We start from the raw sequence: 24641 nt of genomic DNA, 5'->3' as shown, positions 1-24641 counted from the left end.
AATAAGACTACGACATTAAGATGGCAGTCCTGTTCTAAATTTCTAGACCAATCCCAACCAAAACCTCCTATTAAAAGATGGAAAGTCTTTTTATCACACTTACTAATTTTGTAGACTTGGAAAAGTAGATTCGTCTCAGCTAAAAAATGGGGTACTTTTAAAGTAGCTAACTTTAGGACTGTTGTGAAGATTAAAAGAGTTAATACATGTAAAGTGCTTAACACAGTTTCTGGCACTTAGTAAATGGTCAATACATGTCCCCAAACACCACATTCTCAAAAAATCTCTCCTGGGAAGAAACGTTCTTTTGTGGTTACGAGAGGGGGGAGGAAGGGAGGGTGGGAGAGGGGCATTCACAAATTAGATAGTAGATAAGAACTACGTTAGGTGGAGGGAAAGATAGCACAGGAAAGATAGCACACTTTACAGAGGAGGTTAGCACAACTGGACTAAACCAAAAGCAAAGCAGTTTCCTGAATAAATTGAATACTTCCAAGGCCAGCGTAGCAGGGGCAGGGGCCTGGGGACCATAGTTTCAAGGGACATCTAAGTCAACTGGCATGATAAAATCTATTAAGAAAACATTCTGCACCCCACTTTGAAGAGTGGCATATGGGGTCTTAAATGCTAGCAAGCAGCCATCTAAGATGCATCAATTGGTCTCAACCCACCTGGATCAAAGGAGAATGAAGAACACCAAGGATACAAGGCAATTACGAGCCCAAGAGACAGAAAGGGCCACATGAACCAGAGGCTACATCATCCTGAGACCAGAAGAACTAGATGGTGCCTGGCTACAACCGATGACTGCCCTGAGAGGGAACACAACAGAGAACCCCTGAGGGAGCAGGAGAGCAGTGGGATGCAGAACCCAAATTCTCCTAAGACCAGACTTAACGGTCTGACTGAGACTGGAAGGACCCCGGTGGTCATGGCCGCCAGACCTTCTGTTGGCCCAGGACAGGGACCATTTCCGAAGCCAACTCTTCAGACATGGATTGGACTGGACAATGGGTTGGAGAGGAATGCTGGTAAGGAGTGAGCTTCTTGGATCAGGTGGACACTTGAGATTATGTTGGCATCTCCTGCCTGGAGGGGAGATGAGAGGGTGGAGGGGGTTAGAACATGGCGAAATGGACACAAAAAGAGAGAGTGGAGGGAGAGAGTGGGCTGTCTCATTAGGCGGAGAGTAATTGGGAGTGTGTAGCAAGGTGTATATGGGTTTTTGTGTGAGAGACTGACTTGTAAACTTTCACTTAAAGCACAATAAAAATTACATATATAAAAAAAAATCTCTCCTGATACAAACGGAGACTCTAAATCATATGCCTTTTTATTGAGGGAGAGAAGAAATGTACGTTGCCAACTCACAATCACCTTTGTCCAGTATACAGTACAGAAAATCCTCATTCAGGGCTTTAGACACCTTCCCTCCTACCTAAAAAAAGGAAGGTATAAAGAACTTTTACCTGTTTCAAAATTTTGGGTGATACAACTTCTTCATCAGTTAGTACAAACCGAATTCCTACTATATCTCAAGAACTGTGCAAGAGTCTATACGGACAAAATGGTTAAGACAGCCCAACGTATGAAAAGTTCTAAGCCAATGCTGAAAGATAAGAGCTCTGCAGAAACAAAGTGTTTCAGCCAGTGATCTTTGCCATAATCAAGGTCAAAGCATGTTTCAGTTCAATGGATAACTTGCAGAACAATTTAACAACCTAACAAAAAAATTAGCCCGTGGCACAATCGTTTACAGTCCCTTTCACCTTTAGAACTACTGCTAGTATGTCATGGGCTTCATCTCTGACTGACTGACTCAGGGTTTCCTAAGGAGGATGGAGCTCAGGAATCTGTAATACAAGTTTCCCAAGTGATGAGCCTTGTTTGAGAAACACAGCTTTACTGCACTTCATGTTTTACAAGGGTAGAAAAATGAGAGCTGTATTTCAGCACTCTTAAAACCAGTTCACCTTTGAGTCAACTCAGGCTCACGGCCAACAATCCCACACAGGATGAGCCTGATACTCTATGCCGCCACTCCTCATCATGAATGGTCTTGTCCGGAAGCACAATTTAGAGGGAGTAGGGCGCAGGCAGTGGTGGTCCTCTTGTGCCTGCTTGAACTACTTCTATATACTAATTTAAAAGCAACTCTAAATGTTGACTGGAATAAGGCAAAAGCTCCACTGATCACAGAATCCGGTATGGGAATTGAGAAGAATTCTTCTTCTAATGGCTAGAGTGGGTCCCTCGTGGTGCAAACGGTTAAGTGCTTGAGTACTGGCTGAAAAGTTGGCAATCTGAACCCACCCAGAGGTGCCTTGGAAGAAAGGCCTGTCAATCTGCTTCCGAAAGGTCACAGCCAAGAAAACCCTATATATAGAGCAGTTCCACTCTGCACACATGGGGTCACAAAAGACTCGATGGCAACTAACGACAACAAAATGGCTAGAGTATTTTATCCTATAGAGCAGGATGGGGGGCTAAAATGACAACATGAAAAAACAACTTCCAAGTGAATGCAGTGTACATACCAACCAAATATGTTTGAATTATAAGAAACCTTCATGCACTGTTTACTCTGTCCTTCAAAACGGCTTTACTTTGTTTCTTACACCCTAACCTGTCTCTTAGAAAAACGATTTAGAATTTATTTATTCAAATGTTAATGAATTACTGAAAACATTATCTGACCTAGAAGCAAGTAAGCAATAATGAATGTTATATCTGGTATCAAAAAGTTCCTCCTAAAAAGAGTAAATGGCATAAAAAGTATAACTACCACGTGGTTACTTCCACTACCTTACTGAGAAAATCTACTGCTTTTAATTAAAAGGACACCGGTTACATGGAAATTCTACACACAGAGATGAAGACAGTGCCAATCTGCAGTAGCCACTAAGTTATTTTTCACACACATACTCCACATATTCATACAAGGGAGGCTTGAAATATTCAGGCATAGGTTTTCCTACACTTGAATTTTCTCATGTTCACAAAACAAGAAGGAAAGACAAATTACCGTGCACAACAGTATCAGCAACTTTCAGCCACAGCATCAAAATAGGAAGTTAGCCAGCAGACACTTCGCAGCCAAGCTAGATTCCTAAACAAAAGTCTCTTTTGAACAAAGAAAAATGTTTTGCTTTTGTTGAAAAAAAGACTGTAACTGGCAATTTTTCCCTCAACGCTTGCCCCAAAGTTCAGTGTTGTGACTTCCTATTGCTGCTGCCTACTGCACAAGTCAAATTGAACGTGAACGTTCATCAGCATGCTTCCAGTTCTGCACAGACAGTGCGTCCTCTTTTCAATCTTATTTTCACCTACTTTTCTTCTTCGTTTTCTAGAAAAAATCCTTATATTCTAGCCTCCATTCCTTTCAAAAGTTTCAAAAGTAGAACCCAAATTTCAGTCTGATTTCGTGTCCTGATGCACACCCCCAGGTAATAGTAAACTACATCACCAATAGCAGGGCTATGGCTGAAATGGTCTCCTGCTCTCAAGATTTTAGTATCAACCTCAAAATATCAAACCCAACCCGTGGCCACTGAGTCGATTCTGACTCATGGCGACCCTATGAAGCATCTCTAAAATGTCTTAAAATCCTAAAATATAAAATTCTAAAACATAAGTACTTCGCTTTATCATTTTTACTGTATGTACAGTGCTTGTGAGCACGGACTTTAGAGTCCTAGGTCTGTCATACACTGCCTGTGTGACCTTGAGCAAGATACTTCATTTTAAACCTAAGTTTCCCCTCAACTGTTAAAAGAGCTAGCACCTCTCTCTCCACACACAGAACTGGCTGTGAAGATTAAATGAGATCATTTCACACAAAGCACTGAGCATAGTAAAAGCTCAATAAAATTAGCCACGTGCTACATCTGTATCTATGTCAATATCTTTACATACCTTACAGTACAGAAAAGCTTCATTAAATTTATTACCATTTTGAAACTCTCAAGGATAGGCTGAAATTTAATTCTGCTCCATGGAAAAAGCAATCAATGGGCAAGGGACCTACTCAGGAGCACAACTCATTTAAGAATGAAATGATTATCCCATTAATATTCTAAGAACTTCTCCTTCTCTCATTTTTATTAAGGCAGACTAGAAGCTACCAGTGTCCTAGAATCCACTTAATTGTCTGTCAAGTTGTTCCCCTAAACTGACTTTTAGACCTGCTACCAAAGTAGAGCACCAACTGGTCTACTTGCCATCATATACAGTTTTTTTTTTTTTTGCTTCAGGGGAAAATGCTACTAATAGAGGCTAGGTTGCAACATCTTCAGGGATATGGTATTTTCAACTGCTTCTTCACAATGCCCTTTTAACATTAACACTATCCTGAATCTGCATCAGTCAAAATAACTTTTATAAGCAAAAAGGTAAAATGACAAATGTATGCTCTTTTACAAACTGTAATGCTCTCCGTGAAACTGAAGCCTACTTAAGCACGGTTTGTTTTTTAATTAGGAAAATCCTATTTATCTTCATCCTACTTGAGTGTATTGAACGATTTTTCCTAACAAGGATTAAAATAATTTTTTAAAGCCATACAACTATCTTCTCCACATTTCATTAGGTATGTTCTATTTGAGCTGTATTGCTACACTATTTAGAATATATTCCCTTTATGAAAAAACTAAGTTGAAGTTTTATCTATAAAGAGTATATTTTAAAAGATCTAAAATATTTAAATAGAGAAAGTATAATTATTTGTTTTGGCTACACTATAAAATTTTTTTACCAGTTTATCTTCTGCAGTTGAATACATGTAATACCTACTTGCTTAAAATTATTAAATTTCTCATGAGAAAAAAAACCTTAAAAATAGAAATCTAGTCAAATTCCAGATGTCAAAAAAAGAACCCCTTTACAAGTTAGAATTATTTTCTCACATTCACAAAGAATTTATCTTTTAATGTGAACAAGATAATTTCAAAGGTTATGATTTGACCTGCAGGAAATCCAAAATTCACACACTGAAGGATAATATAAACAAGCTGGGGGATCCATCATCAGTCTGGATTAAAAACAACAAATTATCTGTCGTGTTTCCTAAGAAGGAGACTGAACCAAGCAAAAATCTTACTATGTGCATTTTATCTCATTATATTTTTATCCTTTTAAGGTCAAAGTTTTCTAACAAACCACCACCCACACTTTGCATCTAGAGAATGGCAGCTGGGATGACAAACTGTTTGCATGGGGCTTCTTAGATCTATCTAGCGGTTTTAATTACCGACTTTATTTTTAAATAAGCATTTTCCATCGACCTGCATTTGGGGTCCAGTACAGCAGCACAAATTCAGCAGCACTTTATCATTAGCGCAAATCAAGGAAGCACACAGCTCTCTCTCCTCCACAGGCTTGGCAATACACCCCAGAAATATATAGTTACCACACACTGATTTCCTTCCCTGCTGGCTGGCAGATTTAAAAACAACGAAGCCACAACTTAATCTCTAGGACAATCAGTTTTGCTTGCCAAAAAAGGAAAAAACAAAACAAAACAACAGACTCGTTCACTGTCCCTAGGCAATTTGGAACTAACCTAGTCCTTGGGACGAATCTCAGATAAGTTCACCCTAAAGGACTCTCATTAGCCAGGTCAGTATTTTAGTAATTCAGGGGAAGCACACTTTTATACAGCTTTTCCAAATCCGTTCTTTCTCTGAACAATTATATAATTCCAAATCAATAAGTTAAATGCATTCTAGGCGTAGGGTGTTCTGAGGTACAATTCTATCTGCTCCAAATTCTATAGGTGAATTTTTAAAAAACACTCAAAACTACACCTAAAGCTTGTGCTATGTCCAGGGTCCACCCAGCTTCATTCTACTCTCTTAGCCTTTACAGGAAAACCCATTGGAAACTGAAATATTTGGCTTGTAATTAGTTTTATTTTAAGGGATTTGGGGGGCGGGGCAATAGAAAACTTGTGCCTCATATTCCCAGTTACAGCCTCTTTCTCAACATTTTTCTATAATTAATGCACACACACAAAAAAATGACAGACTTGCCTTGTGAGGTCGAAAATAGAGATACAGGCTGAGAGGAAGAAACAAAGGAATCTGAAAGAAAATATACAGCATGAGAATTTGACAACCTCACACATGAATTTTAACTTAAAAAAAAAGTTAAAAAGAAAAATTTTTTTTGGCCAAGCATCATTTCATTGTGCTTAGCAAGGGAAGAAAAAACCCAAATCTTTATTTCCAATTACTGTTTCCACTCACCTGACAGCAAAACCTTATTTTTTAACGTTTTTTTTCTTTTTTAAATTTTTATTGTGCCTTAAGTGAAAGTTTACAAATCAGGTCAGTCTCTCACACAAACTTATTTCATTTTTAAGAACCATTCCTAAAAGTCAATCAATTCATTTTTTTTGGACATTCTCATCTTCAAAAGGAAGAAAAGAGGAGCCCCTCATATTTTTAAATAAGAATAACCTCAAGAACAATGATACTTCCCCCCGCAACTCTGTGTGAGAAGGAAAAATATGTATCTGAATACTAATAGCTGATTTTAATCATTTTAAACTGCACTTTGAGGAGTTAACAACTAGTGTGAGCATTTAAAAATATGTGGTTGGCAAATATGCAAGTTAACCCTGAATACTAAATAAACAGCAATCCACCGGAAAAACAGGACTACATGAGACAAGAATTATTTTAGGTGAAGGGAAGGACAAGACACAGTACAGAGGAAGTCAGTACAACTGGACTAATCCAAAAGCTACGAAGTTTCCTGAATACAACCAAACACTCTGAGGGACAGAGTAGCAGAGGCAGGGGTCTGGGGACCATAGTTTCAGGGGACATCTAGGTCAGCTGGCATAATGAAGTGTATTTAAGGAAATGTTCTGCATCCCACTTTGGTGAGTGGTGCCTGAGGCCTCAAAAGATAGCAAGCGGCCATCTAAGATGCATCAATTGGTCTCAACCCACCTGGAGCAAAGGAGAATGAAGAACACCAAAGACACAAGGAAAATGTGAGCCCAAGAGAAAGAAGGGGCCACATAAACCAGAGACTAGATCAGCCTGAAACTGGAAGAACGAAATGGTGCCTGGCTCCCACCAATGACTACCCTGACAGGGAACACAACAGAGAATCCCCGATGGAGCAAGAAAAAAGTGGGATGCAGACCTCAAATTCTAGTAAAAAGACCAGACTTAATGTCTGACTGAGACTGGAGGGACCCCAGAGGTCATGGTCCCCAGACCCTCTGTTAGCCCAAAAGTAATACCATTCTGGAAGCCAACTCTTCAGCCAAAGATTAGACTGGACTATAAGACATAACGTGATACTGGTGAGGAATGTGCTTCTTAGCTCAAGTAGACACATGGGACTATGCGGGTGGCTCCTGTCTGGAGGCGAGATGAGAAGGCAGAGGAGGACAGGAGCTGGTTGAATGGACGTGGGAAATACAGGGTAGAGAAGAGGAGTGTGATGTCAGGAGAGCAACTAAGGTCACATAACAATATGTGTTTGGATTGTAAACTTGCACTTAAAGCACAATAAAAAACAAAAAGAAAGAACAGGACCACATGAGAAATCTTCCATCTTCTAAAATTACATGCCTCTAAATTTGCCAATGTGGAAAAAGTAAAACCAAAACGCTCCTTAGAAGCCAAGGATGGTAAGACTACATCTTACATACTTTGGACATGTTATCAGGAGGGATCAGTCCCTGGAGAAGGACATCATGCTTGGTAAAGTACAGGGTCATTGGAAAAAGAGGAAGGCCCTCAATCCAAGATGGACTGACACAGTGGCTGCAACAATGGGCTCAAGCGTAACAATGACTGTGAGGATGGCGTGGGACTGGGCAGTGTTTCGTTCTGTTGTAACAGGGTCGCTATGAGTCAGAACCAACTCAACAACACCTAACAACAACAACAAAATTGCCAATATATATTAGTATTTAAAATACACATGCCTCCAGTCTCCTATGCACATAACTCTTTTAACTCAGTAGTTACACATCCAAGAATTTATTCTACAGATATATTTCATACTTGTACAAAGACAGGTGTGTGAGGATATTCATAAATAAAAATACTAGAACTAGTCTAAAAGACTATCAACAGAATAGGAATTAAATTGTTTATATCTGTACAATGGAATACTTGCTGCCATTTAAAAGAACCAGTTACAGCTGTATGTGTTGATGTGGAATGAAGACTGGGAAGTTAAAGGTGGAGAAGTACAAACAGTATGCCTTCATTTATTCAAAATATGTGTTAACTAGCAACCTTCTCTAGCAAAAAGGACTGTTAGACCTGAAGTAGGAGGGAGACTTTCTTTTCACTAGTCCTGAACCCTTAAGAAAAAACAGTGAGTATAAATTACCCTTTCAATAAAAATGGAAGAAAAATTTTACAAAGCCGTATTAAAAAAACCCTCAAAAAATGTTTCTAAATTTACTGATCTTTACAGATTAACTAACTCCCTGTTTCCTTTCAATTAAAAAATGTTTCCACAAATATCAGAAATATACTTCAAACTAGAAGGTTGTCTTAAAGGATTGGACTATAGCTTTATCTGTAGGTACTAACTTAAAAAACAAATTTAGTAAAAAATACACGGCATATTAATATCAAGGCAGAATTTAATGGATAACAGACAGTAATTCAGTAATTCAAGACCAGAATTTTAAAATTCACAGCTTTTTAATTATCTTAAAATAAAGCAGCATATTTACTCCTACAAATGAAAAACAATTCTTTTTTTAAAGTAAACATGTTTATGTAAAACAAAAAATCAAATTCATAAAAACAGACCAGACTTACTGGTCTGATCGAGACTGCAGAAACCCCCCAGACTATGGCCCTTTGACACCCCTCTGACTTGGAACTGCAGCCATTCCTGGGAACCACCTTTCAGCCAAGCAACAAACAGGCCTATAAAATAAACAATAACACCCGAAAAGAAAGTGCTCTGTAGAACAAACAATTCTATAATACCAAAAGTGCAACATCTGCCCAAAAGCATAAATGAGAAGGCAGAAAAGGGTAGGAAAACCAGACGAAAGGAAAGGGGAACGTGGGGCGGAAATCAGGGTATTGACACAATGTGAGGATTGCAGTCAAAGCAATGGAATACTTTCTGTACAATTTGTTGAACGGTAAACTAACTTGCTCTGTAAACTTTTACCTAAAACACAGTATTTAAAAAAAAAAATACATGTTTATCTATTTCTTTAATTTTTCCAGATGGCTTCATTTCTGTATGCATTTACTTTCAACATTCAGTCCCTGCCAACTTGTGAGATCAAATCTTAACAAACCTGAAAAACCAAATGGTAAGCCTGATGCCAAAAATTAAAGTAGGCTCATATAATGGAACGAGATCCTATTAATTTGCCAGCTGTTTCACCTTTTCACCTCCTCCTAATGGAAAATTTCAACAGGCAAAGTTTTACAGAGAGCATCTATTCTGATACAGGACACTGATAACCAGTAACAGTGAGCAACGGGACTGCATGAAACTGTCTTCTAACTTATAAAACCACATTGTACTCACACTTTGCATTTGTATGGGAGGGTGCTGAATCCAAAAATGGTGATCTTAATCCTCAAATGCTATTTATTAGGTCAAACATTTTCTTCAGTAGCTACGGCCAAGGTTCTGTGTTAGCACTAGGGATACAGAGATCATAGTTTGGACCCACAAGTTCTTGAAAAGAAATACAAACCAGTAAAACTATAATGTGTTCTGGAAATGCAGGAGAGGCAGTCACTAGGGTAAACAGAGTGTTTCGGTAAGAGTGTATCTTAAAGGATGTCCATCAGGTGAACTAAGCAGGAGAAGGCATGCTGAAGAGAAGGGATCACGGAAGGTTTTCAGGTTTAAGGGACTGACAATATCACGAGTGTTTTAGAAAGAACTCTGGCAGCAGGGTAGGGCATGGACTGAACTGAAAAGAGATTGCAGGTTACTGTATAATCTTGGCAAGAGATGAGGGCTTGAACTAAAACAGGGAGGACAGGAGTAAGAGGGTGGATTTGACAAGACAGAATGGTTAGGGCTTGAAATCATTTGACCAGATGTTGGAGACTGGAGAAGTAAAAGTCAAAGATTACTGAATGGCTAATGAAATGCAATACCATTGATTGAGGCAGACAACATAGGAGAAGAAATTTCTTATATTAACTTTCAATAGAAAACAAGTGTCTAAGGCATATTTGGAGCCCTGGTGGCACAGTGGTTAAGTGCTATGGCTGCTAACCAAAAGGTCGGTAGTTCGAACCCACCAGCTAGCTGCTCATTGCAAACTCTGTGGGGCAGTTCTATTCTGTCCCATAGGGTCACTATAATTGGAATCAGCTCGACGGCAACAGGGCTAAGGCATACCTAAGTGGAAACTGTTGAACAGTTTAACAATGTGGATGGGCTCAGGAGAGAGGTAGGGGACTGAAGATAAAAATCTGGGAGTTAACATTTGGGTGAGTAATGACGTCAATGAGTGAATTTGCCCAGGGAAAATCAGAAGAGGTTGTATAATGAAATCTTGAGATATACCAATACTTAAAGGGCAGGAAGAAGAATGAGTGAAGAAGACGGAAAGGAGTCAATAAAGAAGAGAACAGTATTGTTTAGATAACACTTTAAACCAGAAACCAAACGCCAAAAAACAGCCGAACCTGTTGCGATCGAGTCAGTTCTGACTCATAGGGATCCAACAGGATGGAGCAGAACTGCCCCATAGGGTTTCCAAGGAGTGGCTGGTGGATTCAAACTGCCGACCTTTTGGTTAGCGGCCATAACTCTTAACTGCTGCACCACCAGTGCTCCAAACCAGTTGCTACCAAATTGATTTTGACTCATAGTGACCCTATAGGATGGAGTAGAACTGCCCCACAGGGTTTCCAAGGTGTCAATCTTTACAGAAGCAGACCATCACAGATCACATCTTTCTCCCACAGAGAAGCTGACCCTTGGGTTCGCAGCCGAGCACTTAACCACTGCAGTCCCAGGGCTCCTAGAGAAAGCTTCAGAGAGTGGTTAAACAGAGTCAAGAGCCACTGAATGGTCAAGCTGAAAGACTTTGAAAAGGGTCACTGAAATTAAGCAACCAGGCAACTTGGTATTGATGACTCTATAGTTGGTGGTGGGAGGCTAGACACAGAAGTCTGAGGAGTGGAGAGAAGTTTTAAAAACACTGCTAACAAGAAGAATGGGACATATGGGAGATAGGTAGAGGAAGAAACAGCGTTGTTGGAAAGATTTTTGCAATGAAAATGACTTAAGCATATTTACAGAGAAAAAGGAAGGATACACTAGAGGAAAAGTCTGAAGATACATTAAAAATAAGCAAAACCTTAGAAGACAAACTAGATAACTGGGAGCTCCTAAAGATCAAACACCTATACTCATCCAAAGACTTCACCCAAAGAGGAAAAAGACTACCTACAGACTGGGAAAAAGTTTTTAGCTATGACATTTCTGATCAGCACCTGATCTCTAAAATCTACATGATACTGCAAAAACTCAACTGCAAAAAGACAAATAACCCAATGAAAAAATGGGCAAAAGATATGAAGACACTTCACTAAAGAAGACATTCAGGTAGCTAACAGATATATGAGGAAATGTTCACAATCATTAGCCATTAGAGAAATCCAAATCAAAACTACAATGAGATTCCATCTCACTCCAAGAAGGCTGGCATTTATCCAAAAAGACACAAAATAATAAATGTTGAAGAGGCTGTGAAGAGACTGAACACTTCTACACTGCTGGTGGGGATGTCAAATGGTACAACCACTTTGGAAATCGATTTGGCGCTTCCTTAAAAAGCTAGAAATAGAACTACCACACGATCCAGCAATCCCACTCCTCGGTATATATCCTAGAGAAATAAGAGCCTTTACACAAACAGATATATGCACACCCATGTTTACTGCAGCACTGTTTACAACAGCAAAAAGATAAAAGCAACCAAGGTGCCCATCAACAGGTGAATGAATAAATTATGGTATATTCACACAATGGAATACTATGAAGCAATAAAGAACAGTGAGGAAATTTGTGAAACATTTCATAACATGGAGGAACCTGGAAGGCATTATCCTGAGTGAAATTAGCCAGTTGCAAAAGGACAAATATTGTATAAGACCACTATCATAAGAACTTGAGAAATAGTTTAAACTGAGAAGAAAACATTCTTTTGTGGTTACGAGACGGGGGAGGGAAGGAGGGTGGGAAAGAGGTATTCACTAATCATATAGTAGATAAGAACTACTTTAGGTGAAGGGAAAGAGCATACAATACAGGGGAGGTCAGCACAACTGGACTAAACCAAAAGCAAAGCAGTTTCCTGAATAAATTGAATGCTTCCAAAGCCAGCGTAACAGGTGCAGGGGTCTGGGGACCATGGTTTCAGGGGACATCTAAGTCAACTGGCATGATAAAATCTATTAAGAAAACATTCTGCATCCCACTTTGAAGAGTGGCATATGGGGTCTTAAATGCTGGCAAGCAGCCATCTAAGATGCATCAATTGGTCTCAACCCACCTGGATCAAAGGAGAATGAAGAACACCAAGGACACGAGGTGATTACGAGCCCAAGAGACAGAAAGGGCCACATGAACCAGAGGCTACATCATCCTGAGACCAGAAGGACTAGATGGTGCCTGGCTACAACCGATGACTGCCCTGAGAGGGAACACAACAGAGAACCCCTGAGGGAGCAGGAGAGCAGTGGGATGCAGAACCCAAATTCTCCTAAGACCAGACTTAACGGTCTGACTGAGACTGGAAGGACCCCGGTGGTCATGGCCGCCAGACCTTCTGTTGGCCCAGGACAGGGACCATTTCCGAAGCCAACTCTTCAGACATGGATTGGACTGGACAATGGGTTGGAGAGGGACGCTGGTGAGGAATGAACTTCTTGGATCAGGTGGACACTTGAGATTATGTTGGCATCTCCTGCCTGGAGGGGAGATGAGAGGGTGGAGGGGGTTAGAATGTGGCGAAATGGACACAAAAAGAGAGAGTGGAGGGAGAGCCGGCTGTCTCATTAGGGGGGAGAGTAATTGGGAGTGTGTAGCAAGGTGTATATGGGTTTTTGTGTGACTGGCTTGATTTGTAAACTTTCACTTAAAGCACAATAAAAATTATAAAAAAAAATAAGCAACACTTGCTGGACCAAAGTTCAGGAAGCGGCTAGAATATATAACAAAAAAATTAAGATGAACCTGTTGAAAACCTAATTCCAATAAATAACCTGTCATCTGTGTGAATATGCAATTATAAGATTGTTTGTTACCGTATTTTTTCCAAGAGTTTAGGAAAAAAAGCTTTTCTTTAAAGGAAGTAACTAAAGTCTAACAATTAAACCAAAAACCAAACTCGTTGCCATCGAGCCGATTTCAACTCATAGCAACTCTACAGGACACAGAAGAACTGCCCTATAGGGTTATCCAAGGATCCCCTGGTGGATTCGAACTGCTGCCTTTTTGATTACTAGCCAACCTCTTAAACCACTATGCCACCAGGGTTTCCCAAGTCTAATAATTACGGAGTAGTTAAAAAAAATTTTGGTATAGCCACACAACGAGATACTACACATTCATTAAAACTGCGTCACAGGTGAGAATTTATTGACATTAAAAGATGCTCACAGTGAAAAACGCAGAACAAAATTATAACTCACAAAAATAGACCAGGCTTACTGGCCTGACAGAGACTGGAAAAACTCAAAAGTATGGCTCCTGGACACCCTTTTAGCTCAGAAATGAAGTTGCTCCTAAGGTTCACCCTTCAGCCCATAAAAGAAAATGAAACTAAAGGGCCACACCAGCCAGGGGTAGGGATGAGAAGGCAGGAGGGGACAGGAAAGCTGATAACAGGGAGCCTAACATCGAGAAGGGCCAGTGTTGACGTGTCACGGGGCTGTTCACTGATGTCATAAAACAATACGTGTACTATTTAATGAGAAGCTGGTTTGTTCTGTAAACCTTTATCTAAAGTACAATAAAAAAAAAAATGCTCACAGCATCTAACTCAAAACTGCTGAAATAATTCGGGTAGAGACAGCAAGGATGATGACACAACGTGAAGAATGTACCCTATGCTGATGACTTGTACGTGTAGAAATTGCTAAATGGGTATATGTTTTGCTGTGTATATTTTAACCAAAAAGAAAATAAGTATTTTTTAAAAATGCTTACAGTACGCTGAATGAAAAGAAGAATATTATAAAAGTAATTTAAATATGACCCCATTTTGGGAAAAAAAAAAAATGTATGGCTACAGAAAAAAAGGGACAACAATAGTCTCTGGATAGAGGGGCTATGAGAATTTAAAGTTTTCCGTTAACTTGCTCGTCTGTGTTTGATTAAAAAAAATAGTGAATGTGTGTTATTTATTTCAAAAAAGAACTTTGTTAATTTATTACAAAATGAAAGGGTATACACAAAAATGTTAACTAACCACGGTCACATCTCTAGGCAGTAGTACTCAGTGGGTTTTTATTTTCTTTATATTTTTATTTTTCTAAATTTCTTATCATAAACATACATTTCTCTTATAACTCCAAACATACACTCAGTCCCCACAACTACATGTTGCTGTTAGGTGCCGCTGAGTCAATTCTGACTCATGGCGACCCCACTGCACAACGGAACAAGACACTGCCCTGTCCTGTGCCATCCTCACAATTGCTATGTTTGAGCTACGTTAGAGGGGGGAAATGAGACCTAAGATGGAATCTCTAGCAGGTCTTTCATTAAAACTATTTAGGAGTGAGTAGTTTTTTGGTCTTTACTGGTATTTCTGTCCTCATTAACAAGCTGCAACAAACTATCAGAACTACAAAAACAAAAACCACTTCTTTGAATAACAGGGCTTCCATTTACTGAGTACTGAATAGTCGTGGTAGACAGTAACTAGGTACTTCATACACATATTAAATCAAATCCTTACACCCAGTGGGAAGGTAGGTATAAGTACCCCCATTTTACAGAAAAGAAAACTGAGGCTTGTGTCAGCATCAAGATTCAAACCTGAGACTTTCCAGAAAGCCTGTGCCTTGCCTTCTGTAGCACCCTACCTACCAGTTAGATCACCTGTCCTTAATACTGTTGGGTCTGAAATATGTATTCTACTTACCTAAAAGTTTACTAATCAAGTTTACATTTTAAAACTCCACCACATTAGTGAGGTAGGACTCTGTCCCCTCCCCTCTCGACCCTCCTCTCCAGCAGCACATTGATTTGGTGTAGAGTGGAAAAACAGGAAGGAAAAATAGAGCAAAAGGGCCCACTGCTTCTGCTTTCCCAGTACAGGTTTTCAAGTTTGGGTAAACCTGTGCTGGGAGTGCTCTTGGCAGGGGGAAAGAAGGGGAAGATTTGGATTGGATGTGAGATTCAAATTCTGATTTACATCAGGAGAAAAAATATACCAAATAAGCCTAATTGAATTTTCTAATCTCTTGGTAAAACATACATTTCAATGAATGTTCACTTTGGCGATAACTGTCCTTCAATACCAGCAGAATACAGGCTCTACTTTTAGAAGAGGAGCAAGTTACTTTCAGGGACTCCTTCACAGAACGACTTCTATATTTAACTCCAAAGGTTTTCCCTTTGTGTTAGTTTCTTTAGATTACTAAAGTTATCTGCTGATACACAAGGAAAAAAAAATTGTTCTAAATTTTAGCTAAAGCCAATAACAAAAATTAGTAATTGCTCAGCCCCCTTAACATCTTTTCTAATATTAAAACATAAAATCAGGTACATTTTTTCTGTTTTATACCTGGACTACAAAAAAAAAAAAAAAAATTCTTTCTCACAACCACAATTCTTTATTTTTATTTTTCGTGTTTTAAGCGTAAGTTTATAATTCAAGTCAGTCTCTCATATAAAAACTTCTATACACCCTGCTATGTACTCCTAGCTGCTCTCCCCCTTACGTGACAGCACAATTCTCTCCACCCTGTATTCCCTGTGACCATTCAACCAGCTCCTGTCCCCTCTGCCTTCTCATCCCACCTCCAGACAAGAGCTGCCCACATAGTCTCTTGTCTACTTGAGCCAAGAAGCTCACTCCCCACCAGTATCATTTTCTTATACTCCAGTCCAATCTGGGTGTGAAGACTTGGTTTCGGAAATGGTTCCAGTCTTGGGCTAACAGAGGGTCCGAGGGGCCACCACCTCTGGGGTCCCTCCAGTCTCAGTCAAACCATTAAGCCTGGTCTTTTTACGAGAATCTGAGGTCTGCATTCCGCTGTTCTCCTGCTCCACGAGGGATTCTCTACACAACTACAATTCTTAACGGCAACTCATAAAATCTCAGTACAAACTGCTAAAATGAGCCAATTAACTGCCTGGCGATCTATTTAGAAAAACTAGACGTTGAAAACCTTACGGAGGACAGTTCTACTCCAGCATACATGAGGACATCATGAGTGAGAACTGATTCACTGGCAACTGGTACTGATACTGGTACCCCCAAAATAGCTCTAAGAACATCCAGGGAAGGCTTATGCTGTTGTTAGTTGCCATCGAGTCAATTCTGACTCACAGTGACCCCATACAGTTTTTTTTCAAGGCTGTGACCTTTCAGAAACAGATAGCCAGGCTTGCCTCCAAGGCACCTATGAGTGGGTTCGAACCACCAATCTTTCAGCTAATAAGCAAGTGCTTTTTTCTCTACACAATTTTAGATAGGGTGGCCAGGTGAAAGTGGTATTTGAGCAACAACCTAAATGAGGTGCGGGAGTGAACTATGTAGGTATACAGGGGAAAAGCATTCTAGGCAGAGCGAATGATAAATGAGACCCTGAGGGAGTGGGTATTCCTGGGCTGAAGAACAGCAAGGAAGTCAGTGTGGCTGCAGCACAGTGAGCAAGAGGGAAGCTGGAACCTGATACTACAGGACATTACAAGTCCTCTAAGGCTTTGGCATTTACTCTGAGTATCATGGGAAGCCACTGCAGCATTTTACCCATAAGGGTGACACGATCTTATTTAACTTTTCACAGGCTCACACCAGCTGCTGTGAGAAGAGGCAAGGGAGAAAGCAGGGAGATCAATTAAGGAGGCAATTACAATAATCCTGAAGAGTTATGATGGTATCCTGGACAAGGGTGGTAAAATGGAAGCTCAGAGACTTGGCTGGACTCTGGATATATTCTGAAAATAGAATCAACAGAATTTGCTGATGCATGTATGAGGGAAAGAGGAGTCAAGCATGACTTGAAGCTTTTTGACTTGGGCCAAAGACGGCCAGGCTGCCATTTACTGAATTGAAGAAGACCGGGGGACACAGAACAGATTTAAAGAAAAGATTAGGAGTTTAGGTTCAGATGTAGTTAAGTTTGAGATACCTCTTAATTATGGAGACTGACGATAAAGATTTCAAAGACATCTACTTATAGATGGTATTTCCAGCCACAAGACTTGATGTCATAAAGGAAGATCTATGAGTACAGACAGCGAAAAGTTCTAAGAGGCAAGGCTTGGAGCACTCCAATATTTAGAAATTGGAAAGATAAAAAAGAACCAGCAATATGAAGTCTCCAGAACTGGCAAATCCACAGAATCAGACAGCAGATTAGTAGTCACCAGGGGACAGAGGGAGGAATCGGGAATGACTGCTAACAGGTATGGGGTTTCTCTTTGGGGTGATGGAACCGTTCTGGAATTAGACAGTGGTATTGGTTGAACCTTGTGAGAACAGAATTGTATACTTTAAAATGAATTTTACAGTATATGACTTATATCTCAATTAAAAAAAAAAAAAAGAACTGGCAAAGGAGACAAGAGGAGCAGCAGCCACTAAGAGAGGAGGAAAATCAACAGAATGTGATATGATGGAAGACAGGAGAAATAATTATTTCCAGGAGGAAGGAGTGATCAGTTCAGTCGTTGCTAAGGCAAGTACAATGATCATTGAGGAGTGATCACTGGATTTAACAGTGTAGAAAAGCATTGGTGAACTTGACAATAGACATTTCAGTATAGCAGTGGAGCAAAAGGGCATCTGGGGCCAGAAATTAAAGTCTGTCAGTTAACCAATCACTGAATTCAAGAGGGTAATTGAGTCACAAGTTGCTTCAAAGTTTAAAGAAAGGCAGTGTGTACAGTAAAACCTGTGAAAGCCGGAACCAGTGTGAGGTAGAAACCTGTCACAGATGGGAAACTCAAATATATTCCACCTATACAGAGTGATAGAAAAGTAGTTAAGACTGGCCCTAATAAAAGCGGAAAACTTGCAAGACCTGGAACAACGAGGCAGTCGCATAAGGTTGCGGCTCTCACAGGTTTCACTGTGTACTGGAAAGAGAACTGCATTGGGCCCTCAATTCCTTAGTTCCATCCCCACTCTAAGTTTCATAGACATGAAACCTTGGACACATCACTTAACCCCTCTGAGTCTCACTCCTCATCTGTAAAACGAGGTTCGTATCACTATTTCACAAACAGTACTTAAGAGTTCAGATAAACATAAATCAAGTCTTTCTCCAACTGAATACAGCCTGAGAAATGATCTACGTTTTATTTACCCTTTATCTCCCACGGCAAGTAGTACAGAGCCTTAATGTATGCACAAACATTGGGTGAATTAAGCTAATATACGGACACAATTTAAACCATAAAATAGTACACAAATGTAAGGTATCATAAAAATCAATTGTATCTACCTCATATGTAAAATGAACGCAATGCTTGTTGAACACAATGCTTTCAGGTAACAAAAGGAAGCTTGTATTAATTTTGGTAAAAGAAAAAAAAATTTTCCCAGTATATCCTTCAATACATTCTGAAGGGCAAGCTAGCCAATCTGCCAGACAGGAATATGTCAGAAAGGTCACATTTCCCCTCCTTGCTATGTTATGATGATGGGGGAAAAACAGGTAAAGATACTTCCCTGAAATTTAAACAGATCATCACAAGAGTAGGGTCACTTGCTGACAATTAACAAGCCCCCTGCAAAAGTCAAACGAAGGGCAAACTCTCTACAGTATTTAAAGAGACTGTTCTCTCTGAAGTTGCAGTATCACAGAGCAACATGTCTTATGTAAGTCACAGGTATGTACTAAGAGTAATGATGCAATCACAAGCAATCCTGATGGTAGCTAAATTTATTTCGCATTCTTTTATACTTCTTTCAAAAACATCTACAACCTAGCCAATGACTCAAAATAATTTTAGAATTAATAACTGCTACAAATGAACAGAATAAAAGGTCAGTTTCCTTGACAATTTCTGAATGTGTTAATTATATGAATAAATTATCAACTTGGTAATTTTGTTATCTAAAAAGTTTTACTATGAAATTGATGTATTTTTCACAAGCCTGTATTCTTTAGGTCTTTTGGTAGTTAATTCATCACCATTGATAAAGAGGAACACAAACCGTAAGGTAAGTACATACAACAACCATATATAGTTAAGTATTCATATTACAAAATCTACTTATTTAGAGCCTTTATAATTCTACTTAGAATTACTACACGAATAAATTCTAGGATTATGGTGAGTCTAAAGAGAAGCTCTTTTCTATAAAACAAATGACCTCTTGGCTCAAACAAAGCCATGTTTTAATGATTCATCACCAATTACTTCACTATCAAACTTGATTTTACAAGTGCGAGAAACACGCACAGGATTAGACAAGTGAGTACTCTATTGTGACTAATATATCGTTTCCTCACTGGCCAAATACAATAAAAGCAAAATATAAGTTTCATTTTGTTTTCAGACCAACTCTGAACACTAAAAATAAAAACACTGACACCTTTACCAGCAACTTCATAAATAACCCACTAAGAGATTTCAATTTAGTGTTAAATTGTATCTGTCAGATATATGTAGGCTGGGTATTGAATCTGATCAGAGTGGTTAAATTACTTGTGAATTTGACTCTAAAAGAAAACACCTTTGAAACGCAAGATTTTATTCCTGAGAAATAAAAACAACCCAAGTCGATAGGAGTTTGTAGGCCATCTGCCACGACCATTCTTACAGTCTCCTGTACTCTTGCCTCCACTGACAGGAGTAGTTTCTTAATGTACCATGACAACACTTATTCAGAGTGCAGCAGGAAATATCGAAGCATGCTGATGTGTCAAGCAAGCCATCTACGAAACATCTTGGCTCTTCCCTCTACCTCTTACAGATCAGCTGAGTGAGAAGGGTGGCAGCCTTAAGACATTAATGTGAGGTATCACAAACCGAAACAACTAACTCACTTTTGGGAAGAAGAAAAGGTGTAACAATCTTTATTCAAGGAAGACTGTGATGTCTCGCTTGTAATTCAACCTGCTTTTATGTGTGTACGTACGCACAAACAGTTTTTAACCTGCAAATAGATGTATCAAATATTAGATACTGTTCAATAAAAGTCAAGACTTATGGGCACAAAACAAATATATCTAGGTTACATTGCTGATTATTTTATTCCTTCACACTAATGATAATATTATTTACTAAGCACTTACTATAGGCAGACACTACACTAAGCCCTTTACATATGTTATCTCATTTAACCTTCACACCAATTTAGAGATAGGTACTATTATCATTCTCATTTTAAAGTGAAGAAAACTTGAGGTTCAGGCTAAATTAAGGTACAAGGTCACACAATTATTAAGAGAGAGAATGCCATGATTAAAATCTAGGTGTCTCTGGGGCTCTAGTCTGGGCTATCTACCACCACGTTATTCTGCTGCTGACAATGCGACAGAAATACACAAAAATCACGTCAATGTGGAGCAGATCCCTTTCTGTTTAAGGATGCAGATTGAAAACACAAATTATATAGATTTGATTGACATGCTAGAAAAAAAACTTGGAAAAGCCACAAAAAGTACACAGAACATCTAGGTTTCATGAATGAAGAAAGAGGTATCTAAAGAAAAAAATTTTTTAATTGCCCGAGTGCTTTTTGCTTTGAACAAATTTCCTGAACAGATACAAGAAATGTAGCTTTATTCTGATACCATGATTTTAAGACCAAGAGTAGTCTATGGCAACTTATAAAATTTCAAAGTCATACACAGAGTAAAAAATTAAAGCACTTTTAAAATTCAAATAATAGACATCTATCTATACTTGATGACTAGTAAAGACAACTCTCATTCAGAAAACAACACTAAATATGTACATCTCTTTTACCTCAACCTCAAATTTCTGCCTTTGAAGTCTTGGATTTCCTTCAAAGGCTGAAATCTGGGAAGCCATCCTGGCCCCTGACCCCTCTAAGCTTACTTTGCTGCTGCCAGCACTAGTACCAGAGACATTGCAACAGGGAGTGCAAGCACTCTTTATGTATCAACTAGTATTTCTAAAATTCATTGCTGCACAGGTTGGTCAAGACACAAATTGTTTCCTGTAGGACACCAAGCAACTACTTACTCTTCTGCTTTTATGTTTTAAAAGGCTCTAAAACCAACAGGAGCTTGGTGAAAGCACATGAGGCTGAAGGCTGACGGCAACACTTGGTAGATTTTTTAGCATTCATTTTCATAGGTTAAATTCTGGAATAACAGACGTCATCTTATTTTCATGATACTGAAGCCTGAGACATTTTCCATGAGAGGCAGAGGAACCATTTTGCAAGGAGGAAGAGCTTCTGCAATGAAATGACTATACATTGCGGTATCTTAAGGTAAACGTTTATATTCCAGTAGGGATCTGACAAATGAGGATCTTGCATTGGGCTCACCAATACTTACATACACACTGGTAAGAGTTTAAGGCAGAGTGTCTACCTAGTTCATTTTTCAGGTGTTACTTTCTAGCTCATAGGTTTGATGGTCATTCAACAAATACTTGTCAAGGTCCAAAGGTGACAAAGTGCCTATGACTAATCTGATAAATAAAAATTCTGTAATAAAACTTTACTAAGAAATAATGGATAAACATTGAGGCATTTAATAGTACTGGGAAAATGTAATGAAAACCTATGTACTTTTAATGTGTGTACTTGGGACAACACTTTAAAATATAAATTCCACTACTTTCTGTAAAACACATAATTTCAGCATTCTTTCCACCATCATACAGTGGCGGGGCGGGGGGCGGGGGGGAAGGTAAAGCCAAGAATAAATAAAAATTGTGACAAGGATAAATGGTATCAGAAACACAAACCAAAGAGATTACATATTAAATATGTATTTCCAATTCAGGGTTTGCTTGGTGGGGTGTACATGTGCGTGTCTGTGAACAAAATATTTTCATTTCACTGGACTATTAAAGAAGCCAATTCTTCCATTACAGAGCATTAAGGGAAAAAAAAGAAGCCAATTTTCAAATGATTTCACCATTTGGCTGCAAATGTTAGGACTAAATTTTAATGCCTGCTAATAAGAATGACCCTCAACATTTAACACTGGTCTTATCTTGAGCACTAAAGGGCAATCCCAAAAACTCAGGTCTGAATCAAATACAGAAAAATCAAAAGGTTTGCACCAAAGGACCAAACAGTAAGCAGAGACAAGTAATTAAAGCCAAAACACCAAGTCGCTAAATAAGAAAGAAGCTGCTGTTCATTTGGATCTTTGCCCAGAACACAAAAATTTGGAGAAACGCTGGTGGTGTGAAGGAAACGAGGGTTCCAAATTTGCTGCCTCATTCCGTTGAGGGCGAATCCTGACCTGCAAAAGCGTCCTCTGATACGGTCTGTTTCCAATGAAATGACCATAACCACACTGGAAAATCCGACCAGGCACCAAAGCTCTTAAACAGGTGGAAATCTACTATCAGCACGGGGAGAATATATTTAAAGCTAAGATCAGAAATCTTATTTCTTTAGAACGATCAACCCAAGATTCTGGCAAAGGAGACAAAGAACCATTTTAAAATATCTCAAATCCTTTAACATAACTAGAGAGCAAAATTATCTAGCTTATGGCCCTTCCTTTAACAAAAAGCATTTTATTTTATTTTTTAATTCAAAGACTCAATTCCTTTAAGAACCACCACCTGCCTGCTCATGGTGCATTTTCTTCCCCTCAAGACGGCATCTGCACTGCAGATCTCTGCATGAGGGGAGCCTGCCAGCCAGCTCCCACCAGCAGGCAGACGCGTATACAATGGAAACTAAAGGCGGCCTGCAGCTTCGCTTCTCGTCTTTCACAGAGATGGGAGGAGAAGGGGCTTCAACCAGCTCCTGCTTTGTCTGAATTTCTCCCCCCGCCCCCCTTTCTGCAGCAAACGCCCCCTTTTGTTACAATGCGATTGATAATAGCCCACAAAAAAAAAAAAAAATACAAAACCCAAACACATTTGATGGCTTCTCATTGCTCCTTATTTATTACCTTCTAGAATATATGCGACTGATTGCATACGCCCACCCCCACGCCGCGCCAGGGAAGAGTGGGCTGTGCTGCAGAGGCAGCCACGGATCCATCTTGGCCCACCAGCTGTTCCCTCCCAAATCTTCCCCGAGCTATTCTCATCACGCCTCTTTAAATCGGGCATGCCACCAAAAATTAAAGGCACAAAAAACAGTAAAGAAACAGGTTTAACTTCCTCATTCTCCCCACGGGCAAAAAAAAACACAAAAAACACTGAAGACTACCATGTCTGATTATGACAACACCTGTCTGCAAATCTGCACTGCAACCTTTCCACCTCCATCCCCTCAAAATCCTAATTATTGCTCCTATCACCAACCTGTCCCGATCCTCTTTATAGCCTCAGTCTCTCTAATCCTCCACTAAATCAACCCCATTCAGACGACTGCGCTTTCGTCGCCCCGAACCTGGCTCGTCATATGTTTGCAGCAATAGTCCATCTAATCCCACCCTCCCCCGAACTGGTGTTTTTCCCCCACCAGACAGATCTTGGTGTTAACGCCTACTCTCTAGGCTACCTCCCCACCCCCAACCTGTTTTCCCCACACCCCGTTATTTCCTCATCGCTTGCACGACCTTAGGCTCCCCTCCCCCTTTGCCCATTTTCCAAACGCTCATTCCCGGGGGCCGAATCCCTCAGCAGCCGAGGGTAGTTTGCCGGTCCCCTCACCCCACTGCGCCCCCCGACTGAGCCCCCGGCCCCGAGCACCCTCCCTCCCGAGGGCAGGGGCTCCCCGGCTCTCCTCACCCGCACAGGAGGAGCCGCAGGTCTTCGCCCCCAGGGCGGGGCAGGCTCCCGGGCTCCCGCCGCCGCCGGGCGCGGAGGGCTCGGCCCCGGAGGACGACGAGGAGACGGACGGAGATTGAGTGGCCGCCGACGGCTCCGCCATGGCTGCGCGAGCAAGGGCGGGAGACGGGTGAGGAGAGATGTGGGGCGGGAGAGAGGGAAGGGAAATAAACTAATCGGGCAGCTGGCGCTCCGAAGTCCCCTCAGCCTTCCTGCTCCGAGGACAGACTCCGACTGACTGACCGACTGAGCCCAGGCGAGCGCGAGAGAGGAGGGAGGGAGGGAGAGCGCGCAGGCGCACAAAGGGCCCTCGAGCGCACGGCGGGGGCGGGCGGGAGCCTCGCGGAGAAGCCAAGCGGCTCAGAGCGCAGGCGCAAGAACTGTCCCTCCGCGCTCTGCAGGAAAGGCGGGGCAAAGCTGGCCTCCCTTAGCGCCCGGCCTGAGCGGCCGGGGTGGGGCGCGCCCCCCGGGAGGGCCAGAGCAAGGGGCGTGGCCGTGCTCCGAGCTCCGCCCGCCCCTGCGGCCGAAGCGGG

At 40.5% G+C, this 24641-nt stretch overlaps 1 protein-coding gene across 2 annotated transcripts in view; it reads right to left on the bottom strand.

The window, feature by feature from the left end:
* RTN3 (reticulon 3) overlaps nt 1-24377 on the bottom strand; it is a 68388-nt gene extending 44011 nt beyond the window's left edge. For both annotated transcript variants that reach the window (XM_049892296.1, XM_049892295.1), the window contains exon 1: nt 24070-24377. In XM_049892296.1, coding sequence (XP_049748253.1) covers nt 24070-24211 — 142 coding nt within the window. In that variant the 5' untranslated portion in view covers nt 24212-24377. The remainder of the gene's footprint in view (nt 1-24069) is intronic.
* Nucleotides 24378-24641: the final 264 nt, after the last annotated feature.

This window comes from Elephas maximus, chromosome 7 (genome assembly GCF_024166365.1).
Source record: "Elephas maximus indicus isolate mEleMax1 chromosome 7, mEleMax1 primary haplotype, whole genome shotgun sequence".
Lineage (NCBI taxonomy): Eukaryota > Metazoa > Chordata > Mammalia > Proboscidea > Elephantidae > Elephas > Elephas maximus.
This window is presented reverse-complemented; position numbering and strand designations above follow the sequence as displayed.